Source organism: Rutilus rutilus (genome assembly GCF_951802725.1).
Source record: "Rutilus rutilus genome assembly, chromosome: 20".
NCBI lineage: Eukaryota > Metazoa > Chordata > Actinopteri > Cypriniformes > Leuciscidae > Rutilus > Rutilus rutilus.
The window spans coordinates 35334051-35354503 of NC_140225.1; the positions used below are offsets into that span (position 1 = coordinate 35334051).

The 20453-nt window shown below is 44.1% G+C and overlaps 2 protein-coding genes across 4 annotated transcripts in view; one reads left to right on the forward strand and one right to left on the reverse strand.

Annotated features, from left to right (window-relative positions):
• The window catches only part of ccdc88ab (coiled-coil domain containing 88Ab), a 97005-nt gene extending 80793 nt beyond the window's left edge, over positions 1-16212 (forward strand). Inside the window, exon 33 of one of the 3 annotated variants that reach the window (XR_014625552.1) lies at positions 14405-14423. The gene's annotated coding sequence lies outside the window, so the exon portion shown is untranslated. Of the gene's footprint in view, positions 1-14404 lie in introns of all 3 variants that reach the window. The other 2 variants (XM_084390765.1, XM_084390764.1) reach the window with 2 other exon arrangements.
• A 1380-nt stretch (positions 16213-17592) lies between these two features.
• prorsd1 (prolyl-tRNA synthetase domain containing 1) overlaps positions 17593-20453 on the reverse strand; it is a 3052-nt gene continuing 191 nt past the window's right edge. Inside the window, exons 1-2 of the mRNA XM_084392049.1 lie at positions 20267-20453; positions 17593-18236 (exon numbers count right to left, since the gene is read on the reverse strand). The exon at positions 20267-20453 is cut by the window's right edge and continues 191 nt beyond it. Coding sequence (XP_084248175.1) covers positions 17808-18236; positions 20267-20353 — 516 coding nt within the window. The 5' untranslated portion in view covers positions 20354-20453 and the 3' untranslated portion in view covers positions 17593-17807. The remainder of the gene's footprint in view (positions 18237-20266) is intronic.

Here is a 20453-nt window from a genome sequence, read left to right on the forward strand (position 1 = left end):
AATTAGTGTGTAAACAACATACAGATGGTATTTTAAACATGTTTAATGGCATTATTTGCAGGCTCCAGTAACCAAATACAAATTTTACAAAATCCATAAAAACTTTACAGCACCACATTAAAAATAAATGGCTACACCAAACCGTCCTCTGGACCTCAGACCTGAGGATCTACTGCACATTTACACACAAGCAACATTAATGCTTGCAGTGCTTCAGGTTTAGTCGGACCGGCTCTGATGTCGCGGCTCGACACACTCAGATCTGTGAACTCCAGAGGTGTGTTTGCTCCTTATCTAAAGCTCTCTGAGAGCAGATGCTGATGCCCTACACAGGCACTGTGATGACGTGAAGTTGGTGACAGTCTTAAAGCAGAGTAGAGAAGACTCTATGTGATAAGTGTTGTAACAGTAGAAGTCAGTGTATCAGGAGATCAGGAATATTGTCCCCAGTGAACGTCTGTCATCATGTACTAGCCCTCATGTGTTCAAATCTTTGTGACTTTTCTTCATCTTTAAAACAAATGGTATTATGGGAGATGTCTCAGGGTGTCGACGGCTTCCCAACACTCTTGTTATCATGTTCTGTAGAAGAAATAAAGTCATGCGTCTCCGCTGAAACTCCAGCTTCCTATTGATTATCTAGACTCTCATAATGAACCCAAAATCATTTAAAACTTCTCATAATTACATCAAATGTCTCTAATGTTGTTTTGTACTATTTCTTTGGCAAAATATCTGTTAAATGAACTACTATTGAAAGCGCGGACAGGCTTGTGTGCCCTCATCAGACTGCATGAGATTGCAGAAGTGTAGACGAGTGTGTGCGCGCTGCGCGTCTCAGAGCGAAGCGCTTCACTGGCGGTCAGCGGGAGATCCGGCTCTTCCGCGTCTCCGAATGTCTCCGGTCACAGTGAGTGAATGCAGTGAACTCCATCTCTGTGCGCTTACGCTCCACTTGGGAATGTTGTGCTTTATTTTCACATCTGCATCATTTTAAACATTTTAAGGGCAGATGATCACAGAATTTCACTAGATTTGTAAAGAGATTTGATTGTAAACCTGTTCACAGAAAGTGTGGTTAGTTTTCCACCAGAATAAAAGCTCAACTGCAGATGTCAAAATAAAAGCTTTAGACTTTATCTATTGCAAATGAAGTAGTAGAGGAACTTCCTTGCTGTGTCATAGTAAAATTATATACTTGTGAAATGTTCATTTGCATTTATTTTAGAGTGCATTTGTTTTACAATATAAAGGCTATTACTGTCATAGAAATAATATACCATTATTATTATTATATTCTTATTGTTTGGCTTTCTAAAACAGCAGTGTGAATATAATGTAGATTGAGACACTATACATGTATCTACAGAGTGTTTCACAGCAGCTTTACAGCGAGAGCAGCTCAATAATGCAGCAGAGTTTGTTTCTGCTGATCAGAAGAAAATAATTGTCCAGTTTAAGTAAGTTTTTAATTGATTAATTTCCGTTGTAAAATAAAATCTTTAGTTTACTGTAACATAACATTCTCATTTTCCACTAGATATTTCCCTCTGCATGTCATCAGTGATGTCGATGTCGCTCCGCATCAGCTGACCACAGGAGCGGACGAACAGTGACATCACTGCCAGACCCTAACTGTGCTTGTCATATATCACAACTATTCAGTGTTTTTAACCACATAATGTTTATTTTAGGTTTCAGACATTTAAATACATATAATTTATAGCAAAACAATAAATGTATAGTTTGTAAAATACAAAATGGTTGGAGTCTATGGACATCATGCCGCCTAAACATCGTGACGTCGGTCTCCCATCGTCTATCGGCCCAACCCTGATGCGGTACTGTAGTAGACGGCTGCATAGTTATAGTCTTCTCCCTGATGCGGTACTGTAGTAGACGGCTGCATAGTTATAGTCTTCTCTCTGATGCGGTACTGTAGTAGACGGCTGCATAGTTATAGTCTTCTCCCTGATGCGGTACTGTAGTAGACGACTGCATAGTTATAGTCTTCTCCCTGATGCGGTACTGTAGTAGACGACTGCATAGTTATAGTCTTCTCCCTGATGCGGTACTGTAGTAGACGGCTGCATAGTTATAGTCTTCTCCCTGATGCGGTACTGTAGTAGACGACTGCATAGTTATAGTCTTCTCCCTGATGCGGTACTGTAGTAGACGGCTGCATAGTTATAGTCTTCTCCCTGATGCGGTACTGTAGTAGACGACTGCATAGTTATAGTCTTCTCCCTGATGCGGTACTGTAGTAGACGGCTGCATAGTTATAGTCTTCTCCCTGATGCGGTACTGTAGTAGACGACTGCATAGTTATAGTCTTCTCTCTGATGCGGTACTGTAGTAGACGACTGCATAGTTATAGTCTTCTCCCTGATGCGGTACTGTAGTAGACGACTGCATAGTTATAGTCTTCTCCCTGATGCGGTACTGTAGTAGACGGCTGCATAGTTATAGTCTTCTCTCTGATGCGGTACTGTAGTAGACGACTGCATAGTTATAGTCTTCTCTCTGATGCGGTACTGTAGTAGACGGCTGCATAGTTATAGTCTTCTCCCTGATGCGGTACTGTAGTAGACGACTGCATAGTTATAGTCTTCTCCCTGATGCGGTACTGTAGTAGACGGCTGCATAGTTATAGTCTTCTCCCTGATGCGGTACTGTAGTAGACGACTGCATAGTTATAGTCTTCTCTCTGATGCGGTACTGTAGTAGACGACTGCATAGTTATAGTCTTCTCCCTGATGCGGTACTGTAGTAGACGACTGCATAGTTATAGTCTTCTCCCTGATGCGGTACTGTAGTAGACGGCTGCATAGTTATAGTCTTCTCCCTGATGCGGTACTGTAGTAGACGACTGCATAGTTATAGTCTTCTCTCTGATGCGGTACTGTAGTAGACGACTGCATAGTTATAGTCTTCTCCCTGATGCGGTACTGTAGTAGACGGCTGCATAGTTATAGTCTTCTCCCTGATGCGGTACTGTAGTAGACGACTGCATAGTTATAGTCTTCTCTCTGATGCGGTACTGTAGTAGACGACTGCATAGTTATAGTCTTCTCTCTGATGCGGTACTGTAGTAGACGACTGCATAGTTATAGTCTTCTCCCTGATGCGGTACTGTAGTAGACGACTGCATAGTTATAGTCTTCTCCCTGATGCGGTACTGTAGTAGACGACTGCATAGTTATAGTCTTCTCCCTGATGCGGTACTGTAGTAGACGGCTGCATAGTTATAGTCTTCTCCCTGATGCGGTACTGTAGTAGACGGCTGCATAGTTATAGTCTTCTCTCTGATGCGGTACTGTAGTAGACGACTGCATAGTTATAGTCTTCTCTCTGATGCGGTACTGTAGTAGACGACTGCATAGTTATAGTCTTCTCCCTGATGCGGTACTGTAGTAGACGGCTGCATAGTTATAGTCTTCTCTCTGATGCGGTACTGTAGTAGACGGCTGCATAGTTATAGTCTTCTCCCTGATGCGGTACTGTAGTAGACGACTGCATAGTTATAGTCTTCTCTCTGATGCGGTACTGTAGTAGACGACTGCATAGTTATAGTCTTCTCCCTGATGCGGTACTGTAGTAGACGGCTGCATAGTTATAGTCTTCTCTCTGATGCGGTACTGTAGTAGACGGCTGCATAGTTATAGTCTTCTCTCTGATGCGGTACTGTAGTAGACGACTGCATAGTTATAGTCTTCTCTCTGATGCGGTACTGTAGTAGACGACTGCATAGTTATAGTCTTCTCTCTGATGCGGTACTGTAGTAGACGACTGCATAGTTATAGTCTTCTCCCTGATGCGGTACTGTAGTAGACGGCTGCATAGTTATAGTCTTCTCTCTGATGCGGTACTGTAGTAGACGACTGCATAGTTATAGTTTTCTCTCTGATGCGGTACTGTAGTAGACGACTGCATAGTTATAGTCTTCTCTCTGATGCGGTACTGTAGTAGACGACTGCATAGTTATAGTCTTCTCCCTGATGCGGTACTGTAGTAGACGGCTGCATAGTTATAGTCTTCTCTCTGATGCGGTACTGTAGTAGACGGCTGCATAGTTATAGTCTTCTCTCTGATGCGGTACTGTAGTAGACGGCTGCATAGTTATAGTCTTCTCTCTGATGCGGTACTGTAGTAGACGGCTGCATAGTTATAGTCTTCTCCCTGATGCGGTACTGTAGTAGACGACTGCATAGTTATAGTCTTCTCTCTGATGCGGTACTGTAGTAGACGACTGCATAGTTATAGTCTTCTCCCTGATGCGGTACTGTAGTAGACGACTGCATAGTTATAGTCTTCTCCCTGATGCGGTACTGTAGTAGACGACTGCATAGTTATAGTCTTCTCCCTGATGCGGTACTGTAGTAGACGACTGCATAGTTATAGTCTTCTCCCTGATGCGGTACTGTAGTAGACGGCTGCATAGTTATAGTCTTCTCTCTGATGCGGTACTGTAGTAGACGGCTGCATAGTTATAGTCTTCTCCCTGATGCGGTACTGTAGTAGACGGCTGCATAGTTATAGTCTTCTCCCTGATGCGGTACTGTAGTAGACGACTGCATAGTTATAGTCTTCTCTCTGATGCGGTACTGTAGTAGACGACTGCATAGTTATAGTCTTCTCCCTGATGCGGTACTGTAGTAGACGACTGCATAGTTATAGTCTTCTCCCTGATGCGGTACTGTAGTAGACGGCTGCATAGTTATAGTCTTCTCCCTGATGCGGTACTGTAGTAGACGGCTGCATAGTTATAGTCTTCTCTCTGATGCGGTACTGTAGTAGACGACTGCATAGTTATAGTCTTCTCTCTGATGCGGTACTGTAGTAGACGACTGCATAGTTATAGTCTTCTCCCTGATGCGGTACTGTAGTAGACGACTGCATAGTTATAGTCTTCTCTCTGATGCGGTACTGTAGTAGACGGCTGCATAGTTATAGTCTTCTCTCTGATGCGGTACTGTAGTAGACGGCTGCATAGTTATAGTCTTCTCTCTGATGCGGTACTGTAGTAGACGACTGCATAGTTATAGTCTTCTCTCTGATGCGGTACTGTAGTAGACGACTGCATAGTTATAGTCTTCTCCCTGATGCGATACTGTAGTAGACGGCTGCATAGTTATAGTCTTCTCTCTGATGCGGTACTGTAGTAGACGGCTGCATAGTTATAGTCTTCTCTCTGATGCGGTACTGTAGTAGACGGCTGCATAGTTATAGTCTTCTCTCTGATGCGGTACTGTAGTAGACGACTGCATAGTTATAGTCTTCTCCCTGATGCGGTACTGTAGTAGACGGCTGCATAGTTATAGTCTTCTCTCTGATGCGGTACTGTAGTAGACGACTGCATAGTTATAGTCTTCTCCCTGATGCGGTACTGTAGTAGACGGCTGCATAGTTATAGTCTTCTCTCTGATGCGGTACTGTAGTAGACGACTGCATAGTTATAGTCTTCTCTCTGATGCGGTACTGTAGTAGACGGCTGCATAGTTATAGTCTTCTCTCTGATGCGGTACTGTAGTAGACGGCTGCATAGTTATAGTCTTCTCCCTGATGCGGTACTGTAGTAGACGACTGCATAGTTATAGTCTTCTCCCTGATGCGGTACTGTAGTAGACGACTGCATAGTTATAGTCTTCTCTCTGATGCGGTACTGTAGTAGACGACTGCATAGTTATAGTCTTCTCTCTGATGCGGTACTGTAGTAGACGACTGCATAGTTATAGTCTTCTCCCTGATGCGGTACTGTAGTAGACGACTGCATAGTTATAGTCTTCTCCCTGATGCGGTACTGTAGTAGACGGCTGCATAGTTATAGTCTTCTCCCTGATGCGGTACTGTAGTAGACGGCTGCATAGTTATAGTCTTCTCTCTGATGCGGTACTGTAGTAGACGGCTGCATAGTTATAGTCTTCTCCCTGATGCGGTACTGTAGTAGACGGCTGCATAGTTATAGTCTTCTCTCTGATGCGGTACTGTAGTAGACGGCTGCATAGTTATAGTCTTCTCCCTGATGCGGTACTGTAGTAGACGGCTGCATAGTTATAGTCTTCTCCCTGATGCGGTACTGTAGTAGACGACTGCATAGTTATAGTCTTCTCCCTGATGCGGTACTGTAGTAGACGGCTGCATAGTTATAGTCTTCTCCCTGATGCGGAACTGTAGTAGACGGCTGCATAGTTATAGTCTTCTCTCTGATGCGGTACTGTAGTAGACGACTGCATAGTTATAGTCTTCTCCCTGATGCGGTACTGTAGTAGACGACTGCATAGTTATAGTCTTCTCTCTGATGCGGTACTGTAGTAGACGACTGCATAGTTATAGTCTTCTCCCTGATGCGGAACTGTAGTAGACGGCTGCATAGTTATAGTCTTCTCTCTGATGCGGTACTGTAGTAGACGACTGCATAGTTATAGTCTTCTCTCTGATGCGGTACTGTAGTAGACGACTGCATAGTTATAGTCTTCTCTCTGATGCGGTACTGTAGTAGACGACTGCATAGTTATAGTCTTCTCTCTGATGCGGTACTGTAGTAGACGACTGCATAGTTATAGTCTTCTCTCTGATGCGGTACTGTAGTAGACGGCTGCATAGTTATAGTCTTCTCTCTGATGCGGTACTGTAGTAGACGACTGCATAGTTATAGTCTTCTCTCTGATGCGGTACTGTAGTAGACGGCTGCATAGTTATAGTCTTCTCCCTGATGCGGTACTGTAGTAGACGGCTGCATAGTTATAGTCTTCTCCCTGATGCGGTACTGTAGTAGACGACTGCATAGTTATAGTCTTCTCTCTGATGCGGTACTGTAGTAGACGGCTGCATAGTTATAGTCTTCTCTCTGATGCGGTACTGTAGTAGACGACTGCATAGTTATAGTCTTCTCCCTGATGCGGTACTGTAGTAGACGACTGCATAGTTATAGTCTTCTCCCTGATGCGGTACTGTAGTAGACGGCTGCATAGTTATAGTCTTCTCCCTGATGCGGTACTGTAGTAGACGACTGCATAGTTATAGTCTTCTCTCTGATGCGGTACTGTAGTAGACGGCTGCATAGTTATAGTCTTCTCTCTGATGCGGTACTGTAGTAGACGACTGCATAGTTATAGTCTTCTCCCTGATGCGGTACTGTAGTAGACGACTGCATAGTTATAGTCTTCTCCCTGATGCGGTACTGTAGTAGACGACTGCATAGTTATAGTCTTCTCCCTGATGCGGTACTGTAGTAGACGACTGCATAGTTATAGTCTTCTCTCTGATGCGGTACTGTAGTAGACGACTGCATAGTTATAGTCTTCTCTCTGATGCGGTACTGTAGTAGACGACTGCATAGTTATAGTCTTCTCCCTGATGCGGTACTGTAGTAGACGGCTGCATAGTTATAGTCTTCTCCCTGATGCGGTACTGTAGTAGACGACTGCATAGTTATAGTCTTCTCCCTGATGCGGTACTGTAGTAGACGACTGCATAGTTATAGTCTTCTCCCTGATGCGGTACTGTAGTAGACGACTGCATAGTTATAGTCTTCTCCCTGATGCGGTACTGTAGTAGACGACTGCATAGTTATAGTCTTCTCTCTGATGCGGTACTGTAGTAGACGGCTGCATAGTTATAGTCTTCTCTCTGATGCGGTACTGTAGTAGACGGCTGCATAGTTATAGTCTTCTCCCTGATGCGGTACTGTAGTAGACGACTGCATAGTTATAGTCTTCTCTCTGATGCGGTACTGTAGTAGACGGCTGCATAGTTATAGTCTTCTCCCTGATGCGGTACTGTAGTAGACGACTGCATAGTTATAGTCTTCTCTCTGATGCGGTACTGTAGTAGACGGCTGCATAGTTATAGTCTTCTCTCTGATGCGGTACTGTAGTAGACGACTGCATAGTTATAGTCTTCTCTCTGATGCGGTACTGTAGTAGACGACTGCATAGTTATAGTCTTCTCTCTGATGCGGTACTGTAGTAGACGACTGCATAGTTATAGTCTTCTCTCTGATGCGGTACTGTAGTAGACGACTGCATAGTTATAGTCTTCTCTCTGATGCGGTACTGTAGTAGACGACTGCATAGTTATAGTCTTCTCCCTGATGCGGTACTGTAGTAGACGACTGCATAGTTATAGTCTTCTCCCTGATGCGGTACTGTAGTAGACGACTGCATAGTTATAGTCTTCTCCCTGATGCGGTACTGTAGTAGACGACTGCATAGTTATAGTCTTCTCCCTGATGCGGTACTGTAGTAGACGACTGCATAGTTATAGTCTTCTCTCTGATGCGGTACTGTAGTAGACGGCTGCATAGTTATAGTCTTCTCTCTGATGCGGTACTGTAGTAGACGGCTGCATAGTTATAGTCTTCTCCCTGATGCGGTACTGTAGTAGACGACTGCATAGTTATAGTCTTCTCTCTGATGCGGTACTGTAGTAGACGACTGCATAGTTATAGTCTTCTCCCTGATGCGGTACTGTAGTAGACGACTGCATAGTTATAGTCTTCTCTCTGATGCGGTACTGTAGTAGACGGCTGCATAGTTATAGTCTTCTCTCTGATGCGGTACTGTAGTAGACGGCTGCATAGTTATAGTCTTCTCTCTGATGCGGTACTGTAGTAGACGGCTGCATAGTTATAGTCTTCTCCCTGATGCGGTACTGTAGTAGACGGCTGCATAGTTATAGTCTTCTCCCTGATGCGGTACTGTAGTAGACGACTGCATAGTTATAGTCTTCTCCCTGATGCGGTACTGTAGTAGACGGCTGCATAGTTATAGTCTTCTCCCTGATGCGGTACTGTAGTAGACGGCTGCATAGTTATAGTCTTCTCCCTGATGCGGTACTGTAGTAGACGACTACATAGTTATAGTCTTCTCTCTGATGCGGTACTGTAGTAGACGACTGCATAGTTATAGTCTTCTCCCTGATGCGGTACTGTAGTAGACGGCTGCATAGTTATAGTCTTCTCCTGATGCGGTACTGTAGTAGACGGCTGCATAGTTATAGTCTTCTCCCTGATGCGGTACTGTAGTAGACGGCTGCATAGTTATAGTCTTCTCCCTGATGCGGTACTGTAGTAGACGGCTGCATAGTTATAGTCTTCTCCCTGATGCGGTACTGTAGTAGACGGCTGCATAGTTATAGTCTTCTCTCTGATGCGGTACTGTAGTAGACGACTGCATAGTTATAGTCTTCTCCCTGATGCGGTACTGTAGTAGACGGCTGCATAGTTATAGTCTTCTCCCTGATGCGGTACTGTAGTAGACGGCTGCATAGTTATAGTCTTCTCTCTGATGCGGTACTGTAGTAGACGACTGCATAGTTATAGTCTTCTCCCTGATGCGGTACTGTAGTAGACGGCTGCATAGTTATAGTCTTCTCTCTGATGCGGTACTGTAGTAGACGACTGCATAGTTATAGTCTTCTCCCTGATGCGGTACTGTAGTAGACGGCTGCATAGTTATAGTCTTCTCCCTGATGCGGTACTGTAGTAGACGACTGCATAGTTATAGTCTTCTCTCTGATGCGGTACTGTAGTAGACGACTGCATAGTTATAGTCTTCTCCCTGATGCGGTACTGTAGTAGACGACTGCATAGTTATAGTCTTCTCTCTGATGCGGTACTGTAGTAGACGACTGCATAGTTATAGTCTTCTCTCTGATGCGGTACTGTAGTAGACGACTGCATAGTTATAGTCTTCTCCCTGATGCGGTACTGTAGTAGACGGCTGCATAGTTATAGTCTTCTCCCTGATGCGGTACTGTAGTAGACGACTGCATAGTTATAGTCTTCTCTCTGATGCGGTACTGTAGTAGACGACTGCATAGTTATAGTCTTCTCTCTGATGCGGTACTGTAGTAGACGACTGCATAGTTATAGTCTTCTCTCTGATGCGGTACTGTAGTAGACGACTGCATAGTTATAGTCTTCTCTCTGATGCGGTACTGTAGTAGACGGCTGCATAGTTATAGTCTTCTCCCTGATGCGGTACTGTAGTAGACGGCTGCATAGTTATAGTCTTCTCCCTGATGCGGTACTGTAGTAGACGGCTGCATAGTTATAGTCTTCTCCCTGATGCGGTACTGTAGTAGACGGCTGCATAGTTATAGTCTTCTCTCTGATGCGGTACTGTAGTAGACGGCTGCATAGTTATAGTCTTCTCTCTGATGCGGTACTGTAGTAGACGGCTGCATAGTTATAGTCTTCTCTCTGATGCGGTACTGTAGTAGACGGCTGCATAGTTATAGTCTTCTCCCTGATGCGGTACTGTAGTAGACGGCTGCATAGTTATAGTCTTCTCCCTGATGCGGTACTGTAGTAGACGACTGCATAGTTATAGTCTTCTCCCTGATGCGGTACTGTAGTAGACGGCTGCATAGTTATAGTCTTCTCCCTGATGCGGTACTGTAGTAGACGGCTGCATAGTTATAGTCTTCTCCCTGATGCGGTACTGTAGTAGACGACTGCATAGTTATAGTCTTCTCCCTGATGCGGTACTGTAGTAGACGACTGCATAGTTATAGTCTTCTCTCTGATGCGGTACTGTAGTAGACGACTGCATAGTTATAGTCTTCTCCCTGATGCGGTACTGTAGTAGACGACTGCATAGTTATAGTCTTCTCCCTGATGCGGTACTGTAGTAGACGACTGCATAGTTATAGTCTTCTCTCTGATGCGGTACTGTAGTAGACGACTGCATAGTTATAGTCTTCTCCCTGATGCGGTACTGTAGTAGACGACTGCATAGTTATAGTCTTCTCCCTGATGCGGTACTGTAGTAGACGACTGCATAGTTATAGTCTTCTCCCTGATGCGGTACTGTAGTAGACGACTACATAGTTATAGTCTTCTCCCTGATGCGGTACTGTAGTAGACGGCTGCATAGTTATAGTCTTCTCTCTGATGCGGTACTGTAGTAGACGACTGCATAGTTATAGTCTTCTCTCTGATGCGGTACTGTAGTAGACGGCTGCATAGTTATAGTCTTCTCCCTGATGCGGTACTGTAGTAGACGGCTGCATAGTTATAGTCTTCTCTCTGATGCGGTACTGTAGTAGACGACTGCATAGTTATAGTCTTCTCTCTGATGCGGTACTGTAGTAGACGGCTGCATAGTTATAGTCTTCTCTCTGATGCGGTACTGTAGTAGACGGCTGCATAGTTATAGTCTTCTCCCTGATGCGGTACTGTAGTAGACGGCTGCATAGTTATAGTCTTCTCCCTGATGCGGTACTGTAGTAGACGGCTGCATAGTTATAGTCTTCTCTCTGATGCGGTACTGTAGTAGACGACTGCATAGTTATAGTCTTCTCTCTGATGCGGTACTGTAGTAGACGGCTGCATAGTTATAGTCTTCTCCCTGATGCGGTACTGTAGTAGACGGCTGCATAGTTATAGTCTTCTCCCTGATGCGGTACTGTAGTAGACGGCTGCATAGTTATAGTCTTCTCCCTGATGCGGTACTGTAGTAGACGACTGCATAGTTATAGTCTTCTCCCTGATGCGGTACTGTAGTAGACGACTGCATAGTTATAGTCTTCTCCCTGATGCGGTACTGTAGTAGACGACTGCATAGTTATAGTCTTCTCTCTGATGCGGTACTGTAGTAGACGGCTGCATAGTTATAGTCTTCTCCCTGATGCGGTACTGTAGTAGACGACTGCATAGTTATAGTCTTCTCTCTGATGCGGTACTGTAGTAGACGGCTGCATAGTTATAGTCTTCTCTCTGATGCGGTACTGTAGTAGACGGCTGCATAGTTATAGTCTTCTCTCTGATGCGGTACTGTAGTAGACGACTGCATAGTTATAGTCTTCTCCCTGATGCGGTACTGTAGTAGACGGCTGCATAGTTATAGTCTTGGTACTGTAGTAGACGGCTGCATAGTTATAGTCTTCTCTCTGATGCGGTACTGTAGTAGACGACTGCATAGTTATAGTCTTCTCCCTGATGCGGTACTGTAGTAGACGGCTGCATAGTTATAGTCTTCTCCCTGATGCGGTACTGTAGTAGACGGCTGCATAGTTATAGTCTTCTCTCTGATGCGGTACTGTAGTAGACGGCTGCATAGTTATAGTCTTCTCTCTGATGCGGTACTGTAGTAGACGACTGCATAGTTATAGTCTTCTCTCTGATGTGGTACTGTAGTAGACGACTGCATAGTTATAGTCTTCTCTCTGATGCGGTACTGTAGTAGACGACTGCATAGTTATAGTCTTCTCCCTGATGCGGTACTGTAGTAGACGGCTGCATAGTTATAGTCTTCTCCCTGATGCGGTACTGTAGTAGACGGCTGCATAGTTATAGTCTTCTCCCTGATGCGGTACTGTAGTAGACGGCTGCATAGTTATAGTCTTCTCTCTGATGCGGTACTGTAGTAGACGGCTGCATAGTTATAGTCTTCTCTCTGATGCGGTACTGTAGTAGACGGCTGCATAGTTATAGTCTTCTCTCTGATGTGGTACTGTAGTAGACGACTGCATAGTTATAGTCTTCTCTCTGATGCGGTACTGTAGTAGACGGCTGCATAGTTATAGTCTTCTCCCTGATGCGGTACTGTAGTAGACGGCTGCATAGTTATAGTCTTCTCCCTGATGCGGTACTGTAGTAGACGGCTGCATAGTTATAGTCTTCTCTCTGATGCGGTACTGTAGTAGACGGCTGCATAGTTATAGTCTTCTCTCTGATGCGGTACTGTAGTAGACGACTGCATAGTTATAGTCTTCTCCCTGATGCGGTACTGTAGTAGACGACTGCATAGTTATAGTCTTCTCCCTGATGCGGTACTGTAGTAGACGGCTGCATAGTTATAGTCTTCTCTCTGATGCGGTACTGTAGTAGACGGCTGCATAGTTATAGTCTTCTCTCTGATGCGGTACTGTAGTAGACGACTGCATAGTTATAGTCTTCTCTCTGATGCGGTACTGTAGTAGACGACTGCATAGTTATAGTCTTCTCTCTGATGCGGTACTGTAGTAGACGACTGCATAGTTATAGTCTTCTCTCTGATGCGGTACTGTAGTAGACGACTGCATAGTTATAGTCTTCTCCCTGATGCGGTACTGTAGTAGACGACTGCATAGTTATAGTCTTCTCCCTGATGCGGTACTGTAGTAGACGGCTGCATAGTTATAGTCTTCTCTCTGATGCGGTACTGTAGTAGACGGCTGCATAGTTATAGTCTTCTCCCTGATGCGGTACTGTAGTAGACGGCTGCATAGTTATAGTCTTCTCCCTGATGCGATACTGTAGTAGACGACTGCATAGTTATAGTCTTCTCCCTGATGCGATACTGTAGTAGACGGTTGCATAGTTATAATTTTCTCCCTGATGTAATCAATCTTATAAGTGAAGAAGGTCATAAAGTCATTACTGCTGTGCTGCTTGGAAACTTCTGGGCTTGAAGCTTTATTTTTCGTTAGTTTAGCCACTGTTTCAAATAAATACCTAGCGTTTTGTTTATTTTCTTCTAATAGGTTTGAAAAATAAGCAGATCTAGCAGCTTTTAAGGCCTCTCTGTAAGTAATCGAGCTCTCCTTCCATGAAATGCGAAATACCTCTAATTTTGTTTTCTTCCAGTTGCGCTCCATCTCTCCGGCTGCTCTCTTAAGGGCCGAGTGTGCTCGCTGTACCACGGCGTTGGACTATTTTCTTTAATCTTCTTTAAGCGCAACGGAGCAACTGTGTCTAAAGTGCTGGAAAAGAGAGTTAAAAGTTCCTGTCGTAATATCGAGTTCTGCTAAGCTATCTGGGATGCTGAGATGATGAAACTGATCAGGAAGATTATTAATAAAGCAATCTTTAGTGGCAGAAGTGATAGGTCTCACATATTTGTAACACGGAGTCGGCTAAGTAAATCACCCTGCGTGATTCTTGTTAATACTCCCATGAATACTGCGTCTGAAAGCGAATCTCCAACAATGCATACGCAATAAGGTCAGCCGCAGATAAATCAAGCATAGCGTCAGTTCTGGCAGATCCAAACCGTGTGCTGGTCAATCGTATTAGACGATAGTGGTCCTGGCAGAATAACTGTCCACACCCTTCCAGCGCTAATTCTTCACTGTCTTTAGTAGATCTTGACTGTAGTTTATTAGCGCCAAAAGAGGGTTTGCAGTGGAGCGAGCTGTTAGTAAATCTGGCCTAAATATTGTTAGGACATACATTAGGAAGGTTACAGCACTGCAGAAAGAGTGAAAGACACACTTTTATTAGTTCTCCACCGTGAAGACCAACTCTCCCACTTTCCCACAGTTCACAGTAAAGGTGTTTAGGGTATTGTGAGAGTGTCGGTACACATGAAACCGCATGAGCAGTTTGTCGTTGAGCGGCAGCGTTTCCTGGCGATGAGCAGCAGGACGAAGCTCTTCCTCGTGTTCTCATGTCTTTATCTCTTATTCTCCATCACAGAAACACCGTCTGAAGACTGGCACAGTTCTCCTGCCATGAGGAACACCGTCTGTTTCCCGCTCTTTTTTTAATCATGGACCCCTCAGAAATGAAAATAAAGAAATGTCCTTCTTTTTCCTTGAATCAAGGACCCAAAAGGATTCCTTAACAAAAGAGTGAGGCTGAACGAGTGTGTGTTAAAGAGTGTGTTTTAAAGAGTGAGGCTGAACGAGTGTGTGTTACACACGGCTGCTGCTGAGCTTCACGGACCGAACGTCACGAGATCCTCGAACACTGAGAAACCACTGAGTCATGTGGAGCTGAATCACTGCAAACACACACCTTTTACAAACACCAAAACAAGAAGACAGTGCATGTGTGTGAGTGTGTTTGAGTGTATGTGTGTGTGAGTGTGTTTGAGTGTATGTGAGTGTGTTCGAGTGTATGTGTGTGTGAGTATGTTTGAGTGTATGTGTGTGTGAGTATGTTTGAGTGTATGTGTGTGTGTATGTGTTGTGTGAGTGTGTTTGTATGCGAGTGAGTGTATGAGTGAGGATGTGAGTGAATGCGAGTGTGTGTGTGTGTGTTTGTATGCGAGTGAGTGTGTGTGTGTGTGTGTGTGTGTGTGTGTGTGTGTGAGTGAGTGTGTGTGTGTGTGTGTGTTTGTTTGCGATTGAGTGTATGAGTGTGAGGATGTGAGTGAATGCGAGTATGTGTATGTTTGTATGTGAGTAAGTGTGTGTGTGTGAGTGTATGTATGTGTGTGTGAGTGTGTTTGTATGACAGTGAGTGTATGAATGACAGGTTTGATGAGTGTTTGTATGATGAGTGTTTGTATGACAAACGAGTGTTGAGTGTTTGTATGACAGGCATCCTGGCCAAATCTGCCCCTTGGCCTCTGTCCATCATGGCCTCCTAATCATCCCCATATACTGATTGGCTTCATCACTGTCTCCTCTTCACCAGTAAGCTGGTGTGTGGTGGGCGTTCTGGCGCAATATGGCTGCCGTCGCATCATCCAAGTGGATGCTGCACATTGGTGGTGGTTGAGGAGATCCCCCCCTTCCATATGTAAAGCGCTTTGAGGTCTCAGAAAAAGCGCTATATAAATGTAACGAATTATTAATTAACGAATTATGAGTGTGAGGATGTGAGTGAATGCGAGTATGTGTGTGTTTGTATGCGAGTGAGTGTGTGTGAGTGTGTGTTTGTATGACAGTGAGTGTGTGGATGTGAGTGAATGCAAGTACGTGTGTGTGAGTATGTTTGAGTTTATGTGTTTGTGTTTATGTGTGAGTGTGTTTGTATGCGAGTATGAGTGTGAGGATGTGTGTGTGTGAGTGTATGTGTGTGTGTGTGTGAGTGTGTTTGTATGCGAGTATGAGTGTGAGGATGTGTGTGTGTGAGTGTATGTGTTTATGTGTGAGTGTGTTTGTATGCGAGTATGAGTGTGAGGATGTGTGTGTGTGAGTGTATGTGTTTATGTGTGAGTGTGTTTGTATGCGAGTATGAGTGTGAGGATGTGTGTGTGTGAGTGTATGTGTTTATGTGTGAGTGTGTTTGTATGCGAGTATGAGTGTGAGGATGTGTGTGTGAGTGTGTTTGTATGACAGTGAGTGTGTGGATGTGAGTGAATGCAAGTATGTGTGTGTGAGTATGTTTGAGTTTGTGTTTATGTGTGAGTGTGTTTGTATGCGAGTATGAGTGTGAGGATGTGTGAAGTGTGTGTGTGTGTGTGTGCCACAAGAGAGATCAAGGACAGCAGTGTTTCCTGTGTGATCGTCTCTCACTGCTTCATTCCTCTGTTAATAAAGTAATTTGACGCGATTAACTGTCGTCTGCTTATTTCCTCCACTGAGAGTTTCTGGCTGATGTTTATCATACAAGTGCAAACAGAAGAAGACGAGAATATGACAAACGGAAGATGTGTTTGTCAAGTCAAGTTCAATAACAACATCTTTCAGATTACATGAAAACATTCCTCACTCAGACACACACCAGCCGAACTCTGTGATCCTACAGGCCGATTTGCACGTTTACACTCTCTGTTCAAAACTGCTCAACTTGCGTTCTGAACCGAACAACACAAAACTGAAGAAGACAGAAATGTCCATTTCTACAGTAATACCATATAAAAATGCATTACAATTTAAAAAAATAAAATACGATCAATCCAATTAGATGTGTCTGAACACACGAGAGTTAGTCTTTCAGTTTCATCACCATCTGTACAAAAGATGAAACTAAGAGCCATAATTGAAATAATTAAAATTCAACAGTAAAATCATAAATGTTTGAGTAAATATTAAAATTAGTTTGTTATGTTCATTTGTTGAGCACCCCCATGTTTATGTTGTAATGGTTTGTTCTGTTTTAGTATTGGACTTTAGCGCCTTTAGTTGGCGTTCCCTTTAAAGGAGAACTCCGGTCAGTTTAACATTGAGCTCATTGTTTTGTACATTTGGAGTGCTGTCAGCACAGAGAACAACGACAAAAATCAGTGTTGCCTACACCGTGTTATCCTCGTTTTAATATTTGCACCCTGTTGACTTCAATGGGGCAAGTTTTAAACCTGCTTTTAGCCTCTTAACATCCTTGATGTGTCATTACAAGTGCACAGGTCATGTGAGTGATTCCTTCGGAGTGAACGCGGGTGAATCTGACTGCAGTAGATGTGAAAGATATTAATAAAAATTATGTTTATTCAGCCAGTGCACATACCTGTATTTACATCCTGTTTTCGGTCGAAGTCCACAGTAGTCGATGGTCGAGTTCACGCGCGTGATCATAGGTACTAAACCTATGCGCGTGAACTCGACAATCGACTACTGTGGACTTGCGACCATAGTTGGCCAACGATGCTTTCGGGAAACGCACCCCAGAATGAGACCCACGTCATGTGACCAGCAGTGATGTTAATAATGTAATTAGTGTGTCACGTGACCAGCTGTCAATAGCCGCGTTTCCATCACCCTACAAACTGAAACTGAAATTGGAAGTACGCCCAGTGGAAACACGTACATTTCACGCAATCTCCCATATATCGCAAAAAAGCTTTTATGTTCACAGGAGGAGGTTTTTCAGGCAATTCGGAAAAGGAATATTTCGCAAAACTGCAATAGAAACAGTTTTTGCGCATTTACAGTCACCTGACGTACGTAAGAGTCACATGATCATTCTTTAAAGAAGGCACGGTATGTTCGGACAGGTGACGAGACAGAGTTCTTTATTAAACTTATAAAAGTTACAAAAAAATATACATAAACCTGCTAACATCCGTCGCCATGATGTTTGGAACGACTTATTGTGGGAAGAAAAATGTAAGTTGTAGTGGCATGTCATCGGTTCATGGAAACGCCGTCATTTCACAATAGTTTTTTATCGACATTTAGAAAATAAGGCAAGAGTTTTGATCAGATCCGGGTCAGTCGAGGCTCAGCAGGACGGGCTCGTGGCCCGTCTCCCTCAGGAAGCGCAGCAGGTCGTCGGGCTTGAGCCCCATGGTGGCGCTGTTGGTCATGGGGTGGAAGTAGAGGCGCTGGTGTGCGCCGTGGGTCAGGTCTCGGTCCAGCACCACCGTCACGCTCCGGGCGGACTCGCAGAAGAGCGCGAGCGGCGTCACGCAGCCCTGCCGCACCCGCAGCGTCTCCAGCAGCAGAGCCTGGTCCGCCAGCCGCAGGTTCCCCCCGCCGAGCCCCAGACGCCGCGACACCTCGCTCAGGTCCAGCCGCCGGTCGTGCCGCACGCTCAGCAGCCACAGGCTCTTCTTGCGCTTGTCCTTCAGGAACAGGTTCTTGGTGACCGCGCCGCTCAGGTGAGCCACATGAGGCAGCATCTCCTCCACCGTAAACACCTGAAAACAGCAGCAATGGCACATTTGTTTTTCCTGCTGTACTGTATTAATCATTGTAATCCAGATTACTGTTACTATTGTGACTACTATTATTTGTTATTGGTGTTTGTACTTAACTATTTTCTTCTATCTTTATTTTATAGACAACCACACACACACGCAAAGCAGAACTGATTTAGTGTACGGAGTTGTGGAGACAATAAATGGGTTATTCCCATAGACTGTAAAAAAATATGGACGTAGTGTCCGTGACGTCACCCGTAGGTTTCTGAAGAGCATTTTTGAAGCCTAAAGTGGGCGGAGCCGGCCGTCGCCATCTTGGCTTTGCGTCACTCCCGGATAACAGAAAATAGACAAACAGGCGGGGCGTGAGTGGAGCTGAGGAGCCTGGCCTGGCTATCTGAAATCACCTAGCTCGACGTGATCGAGTTAGCTGATGATGTAAAGCCAATTAAACGTTCCTATTTTTGCCCTTCGAAATATTATAATAGTTAAAAGACATGGCTACAAGTGAGACTGTGTATTACTTCGAGAGTGTTTGTGTGTGACAGTGATTTATGTGCATACATGTCCGTCACTCTTTCATGGTCCGTCAGCGCGGCATCGCTCAAGTTCGTAGAGAGCTTATTCAGTCCATTTTAAATTCTGATGTTGGCCGTCTCTCAAATGGGTTATGGTTTAACCGTTAAACCATAGATATATTGCCTTTGAAGTGCAAGTAAATGCAAATGAAAATCCGCGCTCATTCACGGACGGAGAAAGCGCCGACGCCCGCATGATTTCATCTGACGGTAACTTACATAAGCATATTATAATCCATCTGTTCCATGGGAGCAGAACGAACGAGCATTTATTGACGTTTTAAATTTGAAAACCCCAAAAAGCAACGAAATTGTCAGACATCCATTAGTGCAGGTTCACAGAGGAAAACAACTGAAATACAGCGCTGGTTGTTCTCTCGAACGATAACGACGGAATCCAAAGACGTGGGCTTTGTAACGTTACCCAAGTATTACATTGTATGAAATAATAATCCCGAAAAAAAGCACAAACACTGCAGAGATGGCAAGTTCAGCAGCTAACATTGCTGAGGTGAAGTGACGGCTAGTAACAGCATTCAAACGGCTAGCACTGACAGCGGCAATCCATCTGTCACTCAAGTGGCTTGGCACACCCTTAAATTTAAATATTAATCAACTAAACGGACGAGTTATAAAATAATTCACCCCCCTCACAGTTGTTATGAAGGGCAAAATTAGCCGTATAGACCAAATCCACATACAGACACCAGGCTTTAAACACGTTTTTTTCTGCTGTAAAATTTGGCATTTTAACATGGGGGAGATACAGATTTGACTCACTTCTGACAACAGCCTCAAGCGGCCAGTCAACGAATTGCAGTTTAACTCACTTCCGTGTTGGTTTCAAGAGAGAGACGGGGAGGTTGCCGCTTGGGTTATTCCCATAGGTTATTCCCGAATACCTGATCATCTCTGGTGAAAGTCTCTGTAGTGGGTCTGTTAACCGGCTAATTCAGCTCTACTAGCCATCATTTACACAACAACAACAACAACAACAACAACAACAACAACAACAGAGCATCTTCATGCTGATCATATCATTCTTACAGTCATCAGATTACAGTTTGAGTTATTATATACTTGATGAGTCATACTTATGACATAACAACTCGTATACTAAGTTGATTGAGATGAAAAGGTAAAATTATGACTTAAGTCTATTAGATATTATGACTAAAGTCGAAATGATGAGATAAAGTCTAATTTGTGACATACCAAGTTGTAATTACGAGATTAAACAGTAGAAATGTACTTTTTTATGTCTTTTTCTGACTTCATATGCCATATTTTCGAATTTGTTTTCTTTTTACGTCCTAATTTTGACTTTTCATATGACTTTGTATGTAATAATTTTGAATTATGATTTCCAGAAGCATGTTTTTTCCGCCCTCACACACACACACACGTGTCATTGAAGCCCTCCCGCGTTAGCTCAGGTTATATCCCCACCTCTGGATGGTCGACGCAGGTCGTGTCGATGTTCAGACGCTGGAGAAACTCTTCCAGCTCGTTCCTCAGATCAGAGTCGGACGCCATCGTGACTTTAACAGCTTCAACTCACGAACTGAATGTTTACATGGTTTACAGCAGACGAGGGCTGTGATTGGTCCAGTCTCACACCAAACTACTGTGATTG